Source organism: Brachyhypopomus gauderio, chromosome 17, assembly GCF_052324685.1.
Source record: "Brachyhypopomus gauderio isolate BG-103 chromosome 17, BGAUD_0.2, whole genome shotgun sequence".
Classification (NCBI taxonomy): Eukaryota; Metazoa; Chordata; class Actinopteri; order Gymnotiformes; family Hypopomidae; genus Brachyhypopomus; species Brachyhypopomus gauderio.
Window position 1 is genome coordinate 7,992,856 of NC_135227.1, and position 18,411 is coordinate 8,011,266.

At 43.4% G+C, this 18,411-nt stretch overlaps 2 protein-coding genes across 8 annotated transcripts in view; one reads left to right on the top strand and one right to left on the bottom strand.

Annotated features, from left to right (window-relative positions):
* The window catches only part of runx2a (RUNX family transcription factor 2a), a 35,294-nt gene extending 29,245 nt beyond the window's left edge, over positions 1 to 6,049 (bottom strand). For 2 of the 3 annotated variants that reach the window (XM_076979246.1, XM_076979244.1), the window contains exons 1-2: positions 5,921 to 6,049; positions 5,608 to 5,734 (exon numbers count right to left, since the gene is read on the bottom strand). In XM_076979246.1, the coding sequence (XP_076835361.1) occupies positions 5,608 to 5,665 (58 nt within the window). In that variant the 5' untranslated portion in view covers positions 5,666 to 5,734; positions 5,921 to 6,049. Of the gene's footprint in view, positions 1 to 5,607; positions 5,882 to 5,920 lie in introns of those variants that run through there. The other variant, XM_076979245.1, reaches the window with a different exon arrangement.
* The window catches only part of supt3h (SPT3 homolog, SAGA and STAGA complex component), a 68,905-nt gene that overhangs the window by 11,314 nt on the left and 39,180 nt on the right, over positions 1 to 18,411 (top strand). The window lies entirely within an intron of this gene.

Genomic DNA, 18,411 nt, shown 5'->3' on the forward strand with positions numbered 1-18,411 from the left:
TTTTTTTGTCAAAATTACCTCCAAGTTGATCAAACTCAAACGCTACCCCTCATTTTCTTGTGGAAAACAATAATTTGGAGGATTTGCCTTTGGACTTGTAATGCATATTTAAAGCAGCGGAGACGTTGTTAACCTTGCGCAGAGGGTCTGACTGATAAATTTTACATTAGACCCGGCCTTTATACTGGGATAGAAAGGTGGTATTTCTCTGAAGTACTCAAAGGATTCACAGATATCCCAAAACATCTTTACGAGCAGTTAGTGCTTACAGTAAACATATGAGACAATGAAATGAGAGCTGCATTGTGGGCTGGGTAACCATAGCAGCCTCCTGCATGCTGTCACTGGATGAGTCAACAGCCATTCTAATCAGAAAAACAGCATTGTAGACAGCAGACTCTGATGTAGAGTTAATACTTAATTGCAGAGCTGGAGCCAGTGTTTTCCTGCTCTGAACTCAACCAGAGTCTCACTAACTGGAGTCCCAAAGAAGAAATTAAGGTTAATTTAAATTAATAATAAACTAATAAAATTATTGTCTTCTGTTTGGCATAAAAGGATGCCAACAGCAATAAACTAAATAATTGTAAGTATTTTTGTTTTTGGGGAGGAGGGAGCAAATGTATAACTCTTAAGAAGTGGTATTCCAGCAAAACCTATACTTTTAAAGTCATATGGTGTAGCATATATTTTAAGAAGCTTCACCCAGTTTTTTTTTACTTGAGGGGAATTACTTAAGAAGAACATTTTCTAGGTCCCATTTATTTCATTAGTTATTTATTCCAGTGGCCTGTAGGTCAACTTTGCAGAAACTGCGTTAAAGGTTCTGAGATTTTGCTCTGTGGCCCAACAAAATGTGGCTTCCAGCCCTTGAAATATTAGAGGAGAATCGGATACTGTAGAAACAGACATCGCATGTGTCATAGCAGCGCGGCACTCTCTGAGCGGTAATTCGACTCTCGCAGGTGTCTGCGCCTCGCTCTCTGTGATTGGTTTGCAGGAGCATGGCTGTGGTCAGATTACCATGTGTTGTCCTTCAGTGGTAATGGTTTGGTTTCCACATGCAGGGGGAGGTGTGCACCTCTCCAACATGGCCTTAAGTGACTGGCTGTGACGTAGGTGCTGCTACACGGGCCAAACGAGTGTTTCCTAGCCCCGCGTCCATCACCCTGACTCACCGACCCCATCATCGTGTTATCAACCTTCCTTTCTCTCTCCTGACCCCTCTCTCTCCTATAATCTCTAGCAAAAACAACTTTTAAATCTGTTCTCCTCCTGCAGGCTCTGTCTTTAAGGCCAGCACTGTTGGGGAGAGTCAGAGACAGTTTTTAGTTGATTTTCTTATTGTTTAGGTATCAAAGGTGTACAATTTTTAAAAGGAAATAAAGCTTTGCTAGGGTCAGTTTGAAAACACCGGGTTTCCTCTGTGGAGAAGTATGAAACCACCGTTGGAAGGGGAAACCGAGGAGGGGAGATAGTGGCAGTGCCACCCCCCCCACACACCCGTACCCCCGTACCCCCACTCGCCTGCCTCAGACCTTGCCTTTTTATGTCCTGTTTTTCCTTATAGCTCTTGTGTGTATCGTATTATAAATGTTTTAAAGTAATCCCCTAGTCAAAGAAATGTCTGCATTCCAGCGGAGGTTAAATCAATAGAGCGTGGCGGGTTTGGCTGCGGCTGGTGTTGGGCAGAACAGGTAGCGCCTTGTTGAGTGTGGAGCCTCTGTAGTCTCGGCCTCACTTCATTATAGTGGAGTCCAAACAGCCATGTGGAGTCCATGTCCACTTATCTGAACATTAAATATTTTCCTCTCTGAACTGCCTGAAGCCTGCACACACTGAAATTGCCTGTTAAATTAACCAGCACCAGGGTACTTTTTATAACATATGGAAGGATTACTCTGTTTAAGTAGTATGTGTTTCTTTAGCTGTATCCTTCCTCCCATTCCAAATAGTCCCACCAAAAGAAATATAAGATGAGGTAAGTGACTTGAGTATGTAAAATCCGAAAGTCTTTCGCTGTGTATGGTTGACTATTTCTGAGTAAAGACATTGTAACTAAAGATGTGATAGAAAATCACTTTTTGATATATATTTTAATCTAATATATGCAATATTATTTATTTACGCCCCGTGATTTGCGCTGATATCTTTACTTCAATTTTTTTCTTCGAGCAGGAGATAATAACGAGCAGGGAAGGAAGTGTGAGACGCATTTCGTGTGTAAAGAAGCGTTCTAAGTAGCTGCCGTTTTGGCGTTGTCACGGCAGCACTCCAGTGCAACCGTGCTGCTCATCTTCTCCGTTATGGCACAGGGAGCACTGAGATAAGGGAGGAACTAGCTATGGGCTACAAACGTCCTATGAGATGCGCTTCCATCAAACATGAGCTTTTCCTCTGACAAGAGCCGCGGTCTTCCGTACGTGTTCCCAGTATTTGCCATCGTGGCACAGAGACGCACTAGACGAACGCACCGCCTGGCTCCTGTTTAGGGCTGGTTTGTGGCCACTCTGATGGTTTGTTAACCCGGGTTTCTATGTTACACAAGTCAAGTTTCTTTGTGTTAGGAGAGTATTTATTGTTTCCCGCTTTGAATGTTGTGTTTGGCACAGCCGTACTCCACACCGAAGTGTCTGATTGTTTTTTCAGAAGCCCTCTCCAAGTTTGTAAGAGACATCAATGCTTTTCTTTGTCATCTCAAGGAACACATTGGATATACTCTGTGGGGCATGATTTCCAAGGAAGAAGTGTTTATCATTTGTAACATTATGAATGAGGCGTGTGGATGTGAGTGTGTGTGTGTGTGTGTGTGTCCTCACTGTCTGTTTATTATTAACTTGTTGTTGACTTTATGCTGATAAATTTAAAGTTTATGGACTCAGGTGTGTATTCATGTGTACATATATTAAGAAGTTAGAGTGAGTTCATTTTTAGAGTGAGGCCCATTGCATTTACTCTTACTACCACAGTGTAAATACCTAAACGTCACATTTGAATAGTATCTCTGGTTTTGTTTGGCCTTTGAAAGGCAGAGAACACACTGAGACCTGTTTATGTCCAAACCCCACTGTCTGCGTTTCGGATACAATGATCCATATTTCTGTGACTTTCATACTTGCAGACTTTGAAGTCCTCTGACTGTATCAAAAAAAAAAAGTCCTTATGCAACAGTGTCCATATCGAGTTTCTTTCCAGTCCTTTGAACAGTTCGGTCATTTTTCTTCAAGCCTTTCTATTTACCCTGTGGTTTGCAAACCTTCTAATTATGTTTTCTTTTTTTTGAGAGTACACACTTAGACAAACTTTCGCCGCATATTGCGCAGTTCTCTTTTGCATTTGATTGAAATTGTGTACAGATTTGTAGATGATTCCAGGTTTTTGTGAGCTCTCTATTAGTAAATATGGAGGAGGAGGAGGAGAGAGATGATTGGCTCCCTGCACCACACATGCTAGACTTATTTCAAGCACTCAGATATACATCTCAATTATAATATGCACATTATAAAGACATCAGAGCTACTGATCCACTTGTTGTGAAAGCTAAAACCAAAGCAATATAATGTCTCTGTCCTCACCATCCAAACTGCACATTTGCTGATGTCCAGGTAAGTGTAGTAGTTGTGCTCACAGCAGCCTCAGACTCGTATCACTGAGATTTAGGCAAAACGTCAATGAGCAAATATGACGCTCTTGTAGATAATAGTGTGTTAAAGAGCCCTAATTAGTTGCTGGACATCACTTCAGACTGGTAGTCAAACGCAACTCTGCTGATGTCTGCCACCTCCAAGCATTTGTGTGAGCATAAATAGGTGTAGCAAGGGTGGGTGTTAAAAACCAGAGACGAGATTTATGCAGGGGCCTTAAACGTTACATTTAATTAACCTTTAGCATTGCCTTTAATTATCTGTTTCTCTGGGGGTGGGCCGAGCCCTCTCTCTCTATAGCTGGGTCACTGTCCATCCATTAACAGTGTTTTTCCAGTGTAAAGGAGAGTTGTGCTAACCAATTAGCAGAATGAACGTGCATCGTTCAGACCGCAGGACCCACCGCGTCTAGCCAAATGAGAAGCACATGGTGCAGTGAGCCGTGGAGCACGCTGCAGATGGACCAGTGGTGGCGGGAAAAACGCCCTCGCTTAGAGTAGTCCAACGTCACCTCAGGCTTCTGCATGGAAGCGCTCCTTCAGGTGAGACTGCCACAGCTCGCGCCTCGCTCTGATTTCTGAATTGTTTATGTACACGTTCCCATTCTGTTCATTATATGTACAGTATGTGATAGCAACTTGGGCAAATAAAAAAACAAAACAAGTTCTAGGTATTCAGCGATCATGCAGTTTTAAGAATGCGAATGGTTTTCTTATCCTAAAATACAGTCAACCAGCAAGCGCATTTGCTCAGAGAGCTGAAGGAACATGATATTTCCTGGCTCTGTCGCTCCCCTTGTGTGCTAGTGACACCATCTTTAATGCCTTGATGCCCCATGATGACGGAACCTCTTAACCCTGTTTGGCTGGGCCAGGCTCTATGGCCAGGCTGAATATTTGTGCTCCAGAGGTCTGTAATTTAGCAAGAATGAGAAAGCTTATGATGAAAGTACTGTAAGTATTCTTTTTCATGATCGCCTTTTTCTAAAAATCCGTTGTTATATAAAACACTTGTGCGTCAAATGTGTCTTGTTTTTTTGGCAGCTTTGTGGACTACACTTCATACATTTGTGTGTGTGTGTGTGTGTGTGTGTGTGTGTGTGTGTGTGTGTGTGTGTGTGTGTGTGTGTGTGTGTGTGTGTGTGTGTGTGTGTGTGTGTGTGTATGTATATATATATATATATATATATATATATATATATATATATATATATATGCTTGCTTACTGCTACTCAGTCTTGTTTCATGGTTTGCATATATTAGTATATTTTGAAAATTTGAGGTATTCAAAGTTAGCTTTGCATATATTTTGATTTTGCTTGCGGCTTTTTGTCTCATGATTGACTTCACAGGTCTGGCCTAGACGTCTTACATTGCAGTATTCAATCATTTTACAGAATTACACAGAATCTCTTTTTTTTAAATAAAAAAGTTCAATTTTAGTAGTATTTTCATGTCCAGTGTCTGGTTTCTGCTCATGTTTGAAGAAGCAGATATCAAAACTAAGAAAAAGGGCATTCGTGCGTTTGGTTTGCTCCACTAATCCTTTCCCTGTAAACTGCTTTTAAATTCTCATAATACACATAGCACATGCTGCTTCCATAGTCAGTTTTAGACTGAATTTTTCCACATCTTGTTTTAATGTTGGTCTGTAAATCGAACCGGAGTGAATGTTTATACATTCAGAACTGTTTTTTTTTTCTTCCTCATCATTCCACAAATATAGTCTTAAGTTATACAAACATGTCAGCTCCTTAGCATGTTTACAGATGTAAACACTGCAACTATTGACGTTTCTGAAGTGGCTTTTTCTCTTTGTGCCCTGCCTTTGATAAGGTGGGTGTGCATGTATGTGTGGCTGGTTATTGACCTGGAGCTGGTGCCTTTCGACAGAGGCGTCTTCCCACCGGCCCCGGCCCGAACCACAGTGCGCTCAAATGAAAAGAATGTTTCATAGCACTTACCCCAGAAGAAGTTCTGCTGACATGGAGTGACCGAGCTGAAAAGACTATTAGACGCCATAGCCACACTTGGTTATCCTCGGGTGGATAATTCTCCTTTTGAGGTCGTGGTGGCCCTTGAGGTCCTAAACTGAGAACGCAAACCATATCAGGGCATATTGAAAAACACAAACCGCCACCCCGAAATATAATTAATGAACTGCGTGTGCACACAATTAGTGTACTGCCACATGTCACAAGCTCAGAGAGAGTGCAGACCCAGATACTGGATGGAGCACCATCCAGGCATATATGAATGTGGTTAGAGACTACTTACTGACTGGCTGGCTCTCTGGGGCTGGGGTGACCCGCGCCGATTAACCATTTACACCCCAGTGGCTCCCTCCTGACGTGGTGGGGAGAACTCTCGCACCGCACTTGTGGTTCTGTGGTTGTTTGTGAGGGGAATGAAACATTCTCACAGTCCAAAAAACGTGTACGCTTTAAAAGCCGCTTTTTTTCCCTCCTCACGGGCTGTTACTGGAGAGGCTGGGTCATGTGTTTTGTGACATCAGAGCACAAAAGTGAAGTGGGACAGCCTATCGTCCTCCTTTTCTCTTACACCCCCCCTCCTCCTCCTCTTCCTCCTTTTTGTCCTGTCAGCGACGCAGCATTTCCTCCTCACATCCACAGGCGTAGCGCTCCAGCGTGCCGGGGCTCCAGCTTTCCATACAGCGCCGACTCCCTGGAACAGGCAGCGGATCTTTCCCCGCATGCTCTGCTGGGCGTTAACCCCATTCACCCCCCCACCACCCACCCACCCCCCATCCTCCACTGTGCTGGGGTTTAGGCGATGATGGGCACAGCGGCGCAGCAAACCCCCCCCCCCGAAGCTCCGCGATGATTAACAGCAAATGACATCAGGACGCCGCTCCCTGATCCCACCAGGGCTCCTGCTGTCTGCATTGCTGTTTTAAATGGAGGGTTCCGGTGCCGTACTTACGCACGTATGTGTGTGCTTGTGAAGCAGTCTGTGCTGTGTAATTGGGCCGGCTGGAAGTGACAGACTGGGGACTCCTTGGTCAGTGGCACCCTCCCACCGACGCCCTCGTACAGGAGGCTAGCGCCGGGCCGGCCGGTCAGCAGTACGGATTAGCCCCACTGATTCATCGTGTGCTCCCCACAGCTGTGAGGCTGGCACACAGGCTTTGGACCCGTCCAGGGTTTGCTCACGTATCTGTGTTGGCAGATAAAGAGTGAGGTCCTTCTGATGTCCACTCTGTTTTGGATCAAGTTAGGTGCCGTATTGAAGTTGTTTAGTTGTTCAGTTCCTTAAACATGTCAAATGTAGAGATGGAAATAAGCCTTGCTTGGAGTTTTTGAAATTTTTTTTTTTTTTTTTTCGGGGGGGGGGGGGGGGGGGGGGTGATATTCTAGTTGTATCTGCCTTATGTGTACACTCAAGTTCACTCTAATAGATGGGCTTTTCTAAACATGTATTCCTTTTAAATGTATCTTGCTGTGTTAAATGAGGAATGAGTCACCCAAGTCAGGATTTCTTCCTTGAAGCTGTGAACATAAAAATAATGGAAATCTACCCTGAGATGTCAGGAGAGGATGTGGCTAGCCTATAAGAGGAAACCCACAATGGTCTGCTCTCCACACCGCCTCCTAGGGCCCCCAAGTGATATCAGGATTTACTTCCAAAAGTATATGAAGCATACGTTACATTACGCTCATTTCTCTTGTACTTTATAGCACCTTTGTGGATATCATATGCACTGGTTCAGAACTTGACTGCCAAACCAAATTAAAACATGCTAAACCTGGGTTGGAATCATGTTCTTTCCATGAAATTATTCAATGATTGAAGCAAACGTTACAGTCTGCTGAGTGAGAGAGTTGCCCGTTTTGGGTGAATTTTGTAGTGGTTCTGAGCGCCCTCTCCGCTCCCTGGTGTCTGGTACTCAGGCAAGGTGGGGCTAAGCCATGACTGGGGGTGGGGCTGAAGAGTGGCTGGGCGTGGCCAAGCACTCACTGGGCGGAGCTGTGCATCAACTGGGTAGGTAAGGCTGTGAATGGGTGGGAGTGTGTCGCTGCTGGGTGGGTTCATGCTGTGCTCAGCTACCTGCGGTGGTCCCCGTGCCACGGCCTTTTTCATGGCCAATGTAAAAAGAGAAAGCGGTGTGTGTGTGTGTGTGTGTGTGTGTGTGTGTGTACGCGTGCGCACACGTGCCCTTTTCCAACTAGCTTTAGCTTGGCTCAGCCCAGCATGGACCACACAGGCATAACCAGGGTCTTAGATGTCGGAGCATAACTCCGGGTCTCTGGACAGGTCTGCATGCCTCTCAGTGTCACGATTCCTCCACTGTTTGATTTTACATGGTAAAAACAAGCTGGTCTTTTCCTGCAGTGTTTTGCTGTTTATATACTCGTAATCAAATACGTGTAGAAGCGTGGAACATGAGCTTTTGGCGCACTGCTTTGTGTGCACTTTAATATTTATATTTGTTATGTTTTATTCTGATGAAGATTAAATAAATTAAAATAAAACTTAGAAACTGGTCAAATCCAAGCGAGAGGTAGCTGCGGCAGTAGAGTGGACACAAGGCCATCTTTGCTGACTTTAGTCTCAAAGAACATTATTTAATTGTTTAGCACCATGTGAAATCTTGTCAACTCAAGCAAAACAGTTCAAAAATACAAAATTGCACGCAATGGCAGAAAGTGTTTTTTTTTTTCTTCATGTAGGCGGCTCAAAATGTAGAATTGGTCTGGGTTTGTGTTTTTTTTTTTATATATATATTTCTGGCGTAATCAGGGATTTTCTCCAGTACAAACACATCACTGCCTACACTGAAGCTTAAAAATACAGCAAGTTTTTCAAATTCATGCCGTGTGTCTCATGGAGCTCTTTCAGGCGTTATTTGACTCTGACTTGATCCCGCTGCTCAGCCGTCTCATTGTGTAGCTCATTTACATATGTCCACACCAACTTGTGTCTGACGGTGATAAATAGTGTAAATTCTACAATGGTGGTTGGGGGGGGTGTACAGCCACCGGTGTGGACGGCATTAGCAGCACCATCGAGCCCCGTCAGTTGGAACAGGATCCCGACCTGCTCACACCCAGCCGGTCCTCCGTGTGCGTGATCAGGCCTGGCGGGTTTGCTCCGCCCCGGTGGCTTTCTCCTGCGGTGAGGGCACATCCCGAGAATGGCAATTAAAGGAGAAGAGCCTGCCATTTTTGACAATTATCGCAAGTGCGGTTGCCTAGCAAACTGGTGCTGACTGCTCAATGACGCTCGGACATTGGGACTCATCTCCGTCAGACTGGTGCTTTCTTTCAAAGTGATGTCAGTCACAGCCTAAGACCTTACACCAGCAAAAGAGATGATTTCAGCCGTGTTTATGTTTTCTGACTCTCTATGACGTAACAGATTTAAAAGGGATAAATGGAAAGGTCACATTCTAATCGCCCAAACACGCAATCATAAGTTAGAGGATTAGTCACAGTTTAGACGTTTTGCCCTGTTGTAGGGAACAGTGCGTTTATTTCTGAGATGGTAAATTTATCTGAAACGTGCCCTGTAGACTGTTCATAGTAAAATCTTAAAATGAATTTCATCGGGATTGTGATCTATGAACAGAAGAATGATGTCAGAGGTATTGTGCAAATGAAAGTTGAAAATAAGCTTTCCTAATATTTTACATGACTGAAGGTTTGTGTTTTGGCAGTCAGTGGTGATATAATATGGTGATGTAATACGGTCTTTCAGAGTGGCTAGTATTAAATGCCGATTGAGAGTCCGTGGAGACGAGTTGTTTAAGGAGAGTTTGTCAACAGCCTGGTGATAATTCCGTTTCAGATTAAAGATATTCTTTGCAGATTTGTTAACGTGATTGGCACTTGGCACTGCTGGGGTTTAAACCCAGGTTGTGTGTATTATGAGCCGGGGAGTGAATGACGCCTCTGAAGACACTTCGTGTCTTCGTGCAGCGTCTCTGTTTCACGGCTGCTCGGTTCGCGTCTGTGCGGCAGGAGTACACCGCTACACACACGCACGTCGGCTGCACCGGTACCAGCCCGATATCCTCACACTCCCCTGCTTCAGTCCCACACTTTAAGCTATTATTTATTAACCCCACTGACATTGTTGTTTTCTCCTTTGCTACTCGCAGCATTGGGTCACTGCTCGTTGATCAGCAAGCGGGCCTCCCAGACAGGGCCGTGAGCTCACAGTGGGCTGGTTGTGTTGGCCACGACTTTAGAAACCAGTGGGTTTAGCTAATATGGTGCAGAGGCTTGTGTGAACATGTGGTAGCATTCAGTGGGACCACACTTCAGTGTCATTCAGGTCAGCCTCCCCTCCTAACTGCAGGATCTGGGAGCACTTCTTGGGTTTGGCAGGTTTCTCATCGTTTTCAGGAGTTTCTGGCAGCACCTCTTGATGTAGGATGTTGGAAAACATTCATTAAGTGAGGATGGATAGTGGCCTTGTAAGTGCTGGACAGTTGAGAGAAGCAGTTACAGTAGCTGATATGATGGTGTTCAAAATGGCTGAAAGGCAGTTTAGCACTATTGTGTGACATTTTTCAACTTGGAGGGATCATTCCATAGAACCTGAAGTTACCCATTACATCCAGTTCTCCTGTATGTGTAACTTTTTTTATCTTGAAAACTCAAGTGTGGTATTAAATATAAGTGATCGATTGATTAGCAGGGATGTATTGGAGTTGTATTGGTATTGGAGTCGAGAGTGCAAAGGAAGCCCGTGTCCTAGCTAAATTTCTCTGAAAGGCTTATGCATAAGAGCGTTTCACAATTTACCCAGTGAATAATATTTGCATAATTTAAGTGGTTAGCAGTATTCAAATGCAAGGTACAACTGGCCACCTTCATGGCAAAATCCAATTTGTATTGTATTCAAACTATCATTCAAAATGGATGTAACATGAAACCAATGTAAACTTCACTCCAGACAGGTGTTAATGTCCCCTGCAAAGTTATGCCTTCCGAACAGAGATGCAAAATGGCAGGTAGCTCTACGAACCATGTGTCAACTCCACTTTCTGCTTGTAATTTGATATTGAACAGCAAAGGCGTAAAACAGATAGTGGCTTGTTTCATCAAACAGGGTGTGTATGATGTGCAGTAAATGTGTAAGAACAATAACAGGCTTTATTTGTCTTGGAATAGTCTTCGTTTTTTTCTTTTACCTTCAGGGCATGCTGCCTTTTAAAAAATATGGACTTGTGGGAAAATTGATGAACAAAAGAAAGGAAAAAAAAACAACAAATGAAAAAAAATGAACAAACAAAAACACCCTTTTACCTTCTAATGTTTTTTCTGTGAAAAAGACTGGATGGAATGACTCTTACGTGTTGACAGATTGTTCAGACTCCGTAGAAAAGCATGCGTGCTGACTTCAGGAGACGTGATGAACATCCTGCACCGTGACCGTCTGAATGCTGATAAGCCTGTAGAAGTAGTGCAGCTCTATGGAAGGTTATTGTTTTTAACACGTTAGATTATTATTGAACGTCTGTTACGTTATTGTTTTTAACGTCTCTGTTATGTCTGCTCACTCTTGTTTCACGTTAATCAGTCAGTATGTTGTGATGTCCTCAGAAAAGAAAAAAAACATTTAGTGTTAGATTTATTGCATGGAATATTCTATTGCTGCCAATATTTGTCAAAGGTGTTTTGATCAGATAAAATTAAATATTTAAAAAAATATGTATTATGTAAATAATTCAGAATGTGCATTCCTAAGATGACATGAGATGACGTGGCCTTCGTGAGAAAAAGTTGCACATTATGAAAAAGTAAAATAATTTGCTTAGTTAGCTCGGTTTCACTGTGTGTGCCAGTCTGCATGCAGCCCTTATTTTCCAGCAATGGTTGCCAGACCTTTGCAGTGTTCACCACCAGACTGGAACCTGTAAGGAACTAAGGAAATTTTCTTTTAACAAACCATGCAGTGTAATTGTCCAGGTGTCACTCAAATTGACACAGACCCTTATTGGCACACAGCGCTGTCAGTCATACGTTTTCCGTCCATTTGGAACGTCCTCAACCAGCCAGGTTCCACACCAAGCCGTTGCATTGCTGGATATCTCCATTTAATGCAGGCATGATTTTTCATTAGGGTTACAGTCAACAGTAGATATGGCAATGTATAATAATAATTGTATTACATTTTTTTGGAATATAGTTATGAAACTGTGTCCATGCACACGCGCGCGCGCGCGCACACACACACACACACACACACACACACACACACACACACACCGAGGTCTGTTTCATCCTGCGTTTGAGGAGAAGCTTGTGGAAGATAACTTGTCCGCTGAAGGCAAGCCATCAATATTCCGCCAAACCGATACCACTACAACCCACACCAGAGCGTCAGATACGTCCCAGCCCTTCGTTGGATAGCACGTGTTTATTTTAGCAGTGCTAGGAAAATAACCGCTGTCAAGTAAGTGCCATGGTCATGTGCTTTGAGTTTCTGACACAGAAGCTCCAGTTAGGAGCCAGGGTGTGCATGATTGCTGCTAGTAAGGATTTCAAAGGGAGGGGACTAATGTATACAGGTCGTAATGAATTAAGTCTGGTAAAGTTTATCTGTAGGTCTGAGGCGGTGAATGAGGGTAGTGGGTCAGGAAGACCTAGCTCCTGAGGGACCTGCAGCTGGTTTAATCTCTCTAACAGAAACACTTTATTAGGGACTTCAAGTGGAGCCATTTACCACATGTGCAAAAAAAAAAAGAAGAAAATACAGAAAACTTCTGTGGACACCCAGGTTTCTCCCCATGCGTGATCTCTCCGTGTCCCTTGGCCTAGAGGTCCAGGACGCATGTGAACACTTTGTGGAAGCCAGTGTTACAAATACGTAATTTCTCGAGCAGAACGGCACGTCCGTTGCATATTTAATGAATGTGTGTTGACTTTTTTTTTTCCATCAAATAGTATGTGATGACTTTTCACTGTATAAATGGTATAGATCTGAGCTCATTTGTGGGAATGGCTAGTAGCACTGACACTGGGCAGATGGGCTGATTGGGACTGTGAACATTTGGGCTCATAACGGGAGCAGTGTCTGTGACGCTGTGGTTAAGGTCGGCCAGGCTGAGGTGGTAATGACGACATACACACTGGGTCACCTCACCGCCTGCTCTCCACTGGACCCTTCAGTACAAGCTACTCTTGTCTCTCTCATTTTTGCTTTGGCACCCTGAGACAGCACTATTTGTTAATAAACAAGTTAATAAGTCATCCTCTCCGTTCCTGTACCTCAGCGGGCTTTCGCAAGGTCCTGACCAAGTCTTTTACCTTAAACTTCCTGTAAGTAAGACATGAAGTGAAGCCCCTCAGGAGGCACTGTGTAAAATTCCTTGTAGGCAGCTTTGCAGCTCCTTCGGGGTGGTTTCCTGCGCTTCGCCGTAAGCGCGCTGTGATCCGTGCTGCAGCGTTTGCGGGTGGGCCACGTTCCTACCGCGGTCGCCTTGTGCCCGCGGGCTCTTGGTGAGCACTTGATGACGAGCTTCAGCCCCCAGACCTGCGGCCCCCGCCGCCCTCCGCTGATGAAAAGGAGCAATAAAATCATAAGCCCCCGAAGACGTCGGCTAATTGCGGTAATAGGCCGGAGCCGGGAGGCCGGGTGAGCGCGGATGCCTCCTCGGCGCTGAAAGAAGGCACGCTTTTCTGGCCAGCTCTGCGGCCTTGTGGTTTTCTGTCATCTTCCCAAGTAAATCTCTCCCCTGCCACCACCGTCTCCCCCTCCCCGTCCTCAAGGGTCAGCAAGCTGTCAGATTATCCTCCGGCCTGTGCCAGGCCGTAGCCCTGCTGCCGCTGGGGCTTTCTGCCTCTGGAACGACAGATGATTACAAAGGTCAATATTAAATTAAAATCTCTCACATGGGTAGGTTTGCTTTTAAAACCTTTGGTCCCTGGTAAATGGTCATTCAAACCCCAGGCACATTTTCTCACTTAACAATAAATGCACAACTGCACAATTAAATTAGGCAAAGGCAATATTTATTATGGTGGTTTACCTAACTAAATTAAGTTACAACTTATTTTATTCAGGGTAGTCAGTTTTCTGAAACTAAACCGAATATGCCCGGCAAATGTGGATGTTTTTTGTTGTTTTTTGTGAGGAATTAAAGAAGTTAAGAAGTTAAACCTTTTCTACATTTTTTTCTACAGTTCAAAAAGTCAAAACTTAAATGGTAGAACTCCTGTCTAATCTAACGGAAGTCAATGAGATTGACCAGAGGATTATAAAAGTGCAAATGTTATGAGATTTTTGATGTGGCTGTAGTCGATGCAAATTTTTTCAGCAGAGGTTTTTTTCATTTTTGCAAAATTAGATAATTGATTTATTCTCTTTATTGGATACATTTATGGATCACTTATGTTTCTATCTTGTACCCACTGCTGACACACTCATTCACTTTACATATTCTGAGTACATTTTACTATTTGTGTTATATATATATATATGTGAAACGACCAAACATTGTTGCTATGGTTTAGAAAATAAATGTCTAACAGCTGTGCAATAGTATTTTTAGAGCTGCTTTTGGGCACTGCGACGTGGTTATTTTGTCTGAGCCCCATGTTGGATGTTGGGTTATGCATTTTGCAGTGTATCCCCCGTCTTCCAGTTCGGTCCACTGTAATTGCAGGTTGCTATTCATATCCAATCTAAGGAACCAGGCTGGAAGTGCAGAAGTAACGGTGTTTTTCCTCCGCTTCAGTCATGCCATGCAAAGTTTGTTGAGAGTAATTCCTAATGGCCTGTGTTTTTCCCCTCCTTTAGTTTTTCTTTTGGTATATGATGGTGACTGTCATAACCACTCAGAGTGAAAGAACATTCCGGAACAGCTCTTGGAGTGACTTGACTCTGCTCATTCTCTAATTTGGTAATGATTCAGCTTCCTGGCCGCCTGACGCCTGTCTGAGGCACTTTGGAGTGAAATAGTGGGGCTCGGGGTGGGCGGGGGCGGGCGTGGTGTGTGGGGGGGTAGAGGTAGAGGCTAGCGTGCAGGACATGTAATGCGTTTCAGGCGTTACACTGAGGGTAGCAGAAGCCACCCTGGCTGGCGATCTGATTGTAGTGAATCCTGTAGGCGCGGGCGGTGTGGGCCTCACACATATGGAAGCACTCTCCAGGACGAGAGGCAAGAGGCACGGCAGCCCACGACACGAGCTGCTTAAACGAGCCACGGCTGGAATTAGGAAACTGCTATCAGCTTTCTGCTGCTGTCATGTTGCATGCACTGCAGTATATAATTAGTAGAGGGGAAAAAAACATATTTGCAAAACACTGTATTCCTCATCCTGTTTGGTACACAAGATCTTTTTGTCATTACAATGGTATTTGATTTGCTAAGTTGGTATTTAATTCGCTAAGTAGGTATTTGATTTCTACATGCTACATATTTACTTTTTTTGAGAAGTAAAAACCTGCTCTTGATCATTTTACTTTTGAAGTGCATTTGCATTGAATTCATTCCTCTACAGCAGGGTGAGTGTGTAGCCATTTCCAGAAATGAATCTGACGTTACACCAACACCGCGGGCATTGTGTAGTGTCTTGCTCTATCTTTGTTAGGTAAAACCCAGTACCCAAATGAAATGGGCTGGAAGGCTAATGGTCTATGTGATGAGAGTGGTCCCCACCCAGCCCAGGGTCTGCAGCAGGTGCTGGACCTTTTGTGATTCAGGATGTGGCTTTCTCTGGGACTTATTGTTCTAAACAAGAGAATCAGGTTGTCCATGACACAGCAAGCTGGCCTCATGTTGGGTGTGTGGCTTGGAGAAGTAACCCCCTGCACCACTGTGGTCGTACCTTAGACGTCAGCTACTGGAACAGGGCAGATCAAGATCATCTTCACATGGCATTTCTAGTTCAGTTTTAAATGTGTATTAAATACTAGTCAACAGTGATTTAATGCAAAAAAAAGTTGATTTATATATTTTTCATTGCAGAATCCAAATATGTCCTCTGATTTCTCCATCACTGATTTTTTAAAAGTTGACATGCAGTATACTTATTGCATGTCAATATGAATACTATGGAAAAGTGGTACGAAGGAAGGTGGATCCCTTTTCTCTTCAGATTACTGCTGGACACAGGGATGTTCCTGAGAACAAGGCAAAAGTCCTCCGTTGCACATTTAGAAGTCGTTTTGTAGATATTTTAAGAATGTTAATTTTTTAAAAATAAGTAATATGTAATGTAAACATTTTTTTAATGCCCTACCCCTATGCTTGATAGAATATTCTAAAAGGGATTCAAATTTGGTGTAAAGAAAAATACTATAATGTCCTTCTATTTTAGTTTACTAACCAAATTGGTATCCTCTCAATAGGGATTATTCTACCAGATCAGGAACCTTTACCACCCACATTGCCTTCTCAGGGCATCTGTTCCAATCAGTACGCTGTCCTACCCATTTTCCTGGGACTTTTATTTTGGTTTATTTTAGATAGCTTTGTTTTGAAAGTTTGACTTCAATTAGAAAGAGGCACGACAGCAGTGCAGGGACTGAGCTATCTGCTTTACCAGATGGCTGCAGCATGTTACTGCTTTGTAAGGGTGTGGTTGGACAACAGTGCGTTTTAATTCACTTGTTAAACTCTTAATGACCAATATCATTGCAAAAGCACCCTCTGTGCCACTATAGCTGGGGACAATTTCATGTGAAATTTCTTTATATACCCACTGTGTGCTTTTATAGGATTCATTCATTTACCTAAGCACATTCTTGAGATTTACAAGAACAGTTTTAGAAAACCAGACTCCATAACAGGAAGAATACAGGAGAAAAAAGTCAGAAAATTCCCCATGAACAGGGTGGTTAAACCAGAATCTTGAAATCACACAGAAGCTGTGGCTGAATTTAAATGCTGTTTTTGCTTCTTTTTTTTCCCAGAACAACCTATACTAACCATATCCTGTTATTGCAGTAATGACATCTTTATTGAAGTGTGACTGAGATAAGTGAAATGTAGATTTACTCTCTATGACCTCGATCAAAACTATGGTGCTCTAAACCACAGTTTGTCTTCCTCTGATGGCATGGATGTGTGTCACCTTATTAGTGGTGGTGAATTATTCTGAATGGTTGTGTGGGGGTGTGGGTGGTACCCCAGGTCTTACTGTTTGCTGCGGTCATGTGTTGGTGTAGTTCTACTAATGGCAGAGATTTTGTAGTGCTACTTTTCTAACCTGCCAGCACACTAAAGGGTTGTTGACCATTCTTGGCAGTGTTCTGCCCATAAATGCACATCACATCTATGTTAATGTTGATTCACAACCAGATGTTTCACCACCTAATTGGACCTAAGGTATCCAGAGAGCCAACCGCCATTGCAGATCACAGCTGATGAGTGTTATGAACAGATATGAAGACTGATATGAAGAGTCACGGCTCGTCCTATGGCTGGTCTTCGTGTTTCAAAAAATGAGGAAAAAAATCCTATTTTTTTTTTTTTACCAGCTTGGATATATGTGGCTTGTAAGCAGTGACGGAAACAGTCTGAAAAAAACTTAAAAGGTGGCAGCTTGAAAATCTACCACCGAGTCCTCCTCCCCCTTTGCCAGCTGTGTTGGGGTATGGGGGGTGAGGGTGGAGGACCAAGGCTTCCAGGAGAATCAAGAGCAGACAAGATCACAGGGAAGGAACCTGGACAACGTGGCCTGAAAACCAGAACCTCCTTGCCTGATGCTAGAACCATGCAGCACTACTGTTTAGCAGACATTCAGCAACTTGCATTTAAGCTGAGTATACATAATATATTAAAAACACAAACTTCAAGCCAAAGAGATCACGTGTACACTGACAACAGATAATTAGCAAATATTTTCACAGTATTCTGAAAAAAATGTGACTGATATCTTAATAAAGAAATGCAGAAATATTGCAGTGCAGGTATGACCAGTCTGCTGGTAAATAAGTCTGATATATGAAACGGCTTAAAAGATTAAGCAGATGGGTTGAGGCTGAAGAGAAGACAATAAAGGACCGTGACCCTGTTTAAAGCGGCCGCTGTAGGCTCTCTCCGCCTCTACACAACCACAGGGTGCTTATCACTTCTTTATCTCCATTATGTGGTGGTAAGCAGAAGTGTGATTTGCAGGTAGCATGTGTTTATGATAAAGCGGTTCTCCTGGGCTCTTGTGCACACACGGGTGGGTGAGTTTGGCATGTTGTCCCACACTCAGCCCCAGGTGGTTCTCTGCACACACTTTAACCCAAATCAAAGTGAAACCCTGTGCAGAAATGGTTAAACGTTCAAGCTCTCTTCTCTGCTTGGACAGTTGGACTGCTGTGGGGGTGAAGGTGCCGTTCCTGTTACTTTAGTGTTGCCATCACAGCACCTTAGAATGTGAAGGATTATGTTGCTCAAGGCCACTGATATGAATCTTTTTTTTTTTGTTTGTTTCCCATGAATATCCCCTTTTAAATAAACATTTGCGGGTTATTGTATGAAAAAACAAAATTAGATGCTCCTTAGAAATGGTCTCTGCTCCTGTTGAACATTGTTAAAGAGATTTTTTCTTAATAATCATAAAGGATCTAATGTGATATGAAAAAGCTTTCAAATTGACATACTTCAGGGTGTTAAAACATAATATGTACATTACTACTATTCCAAGACCAGGATACTGTACCGCTCTTACATGAAACTCCTGTGTTTGAGCAGACAAAGTCAAATAAACGAACCGTAATAAGTGCTGAAGGTCTCGATATTGCCTGCCAATGCATTGAACAAAATAACAAACTCTGCCTTTAGTTATGACTGGGGCTGC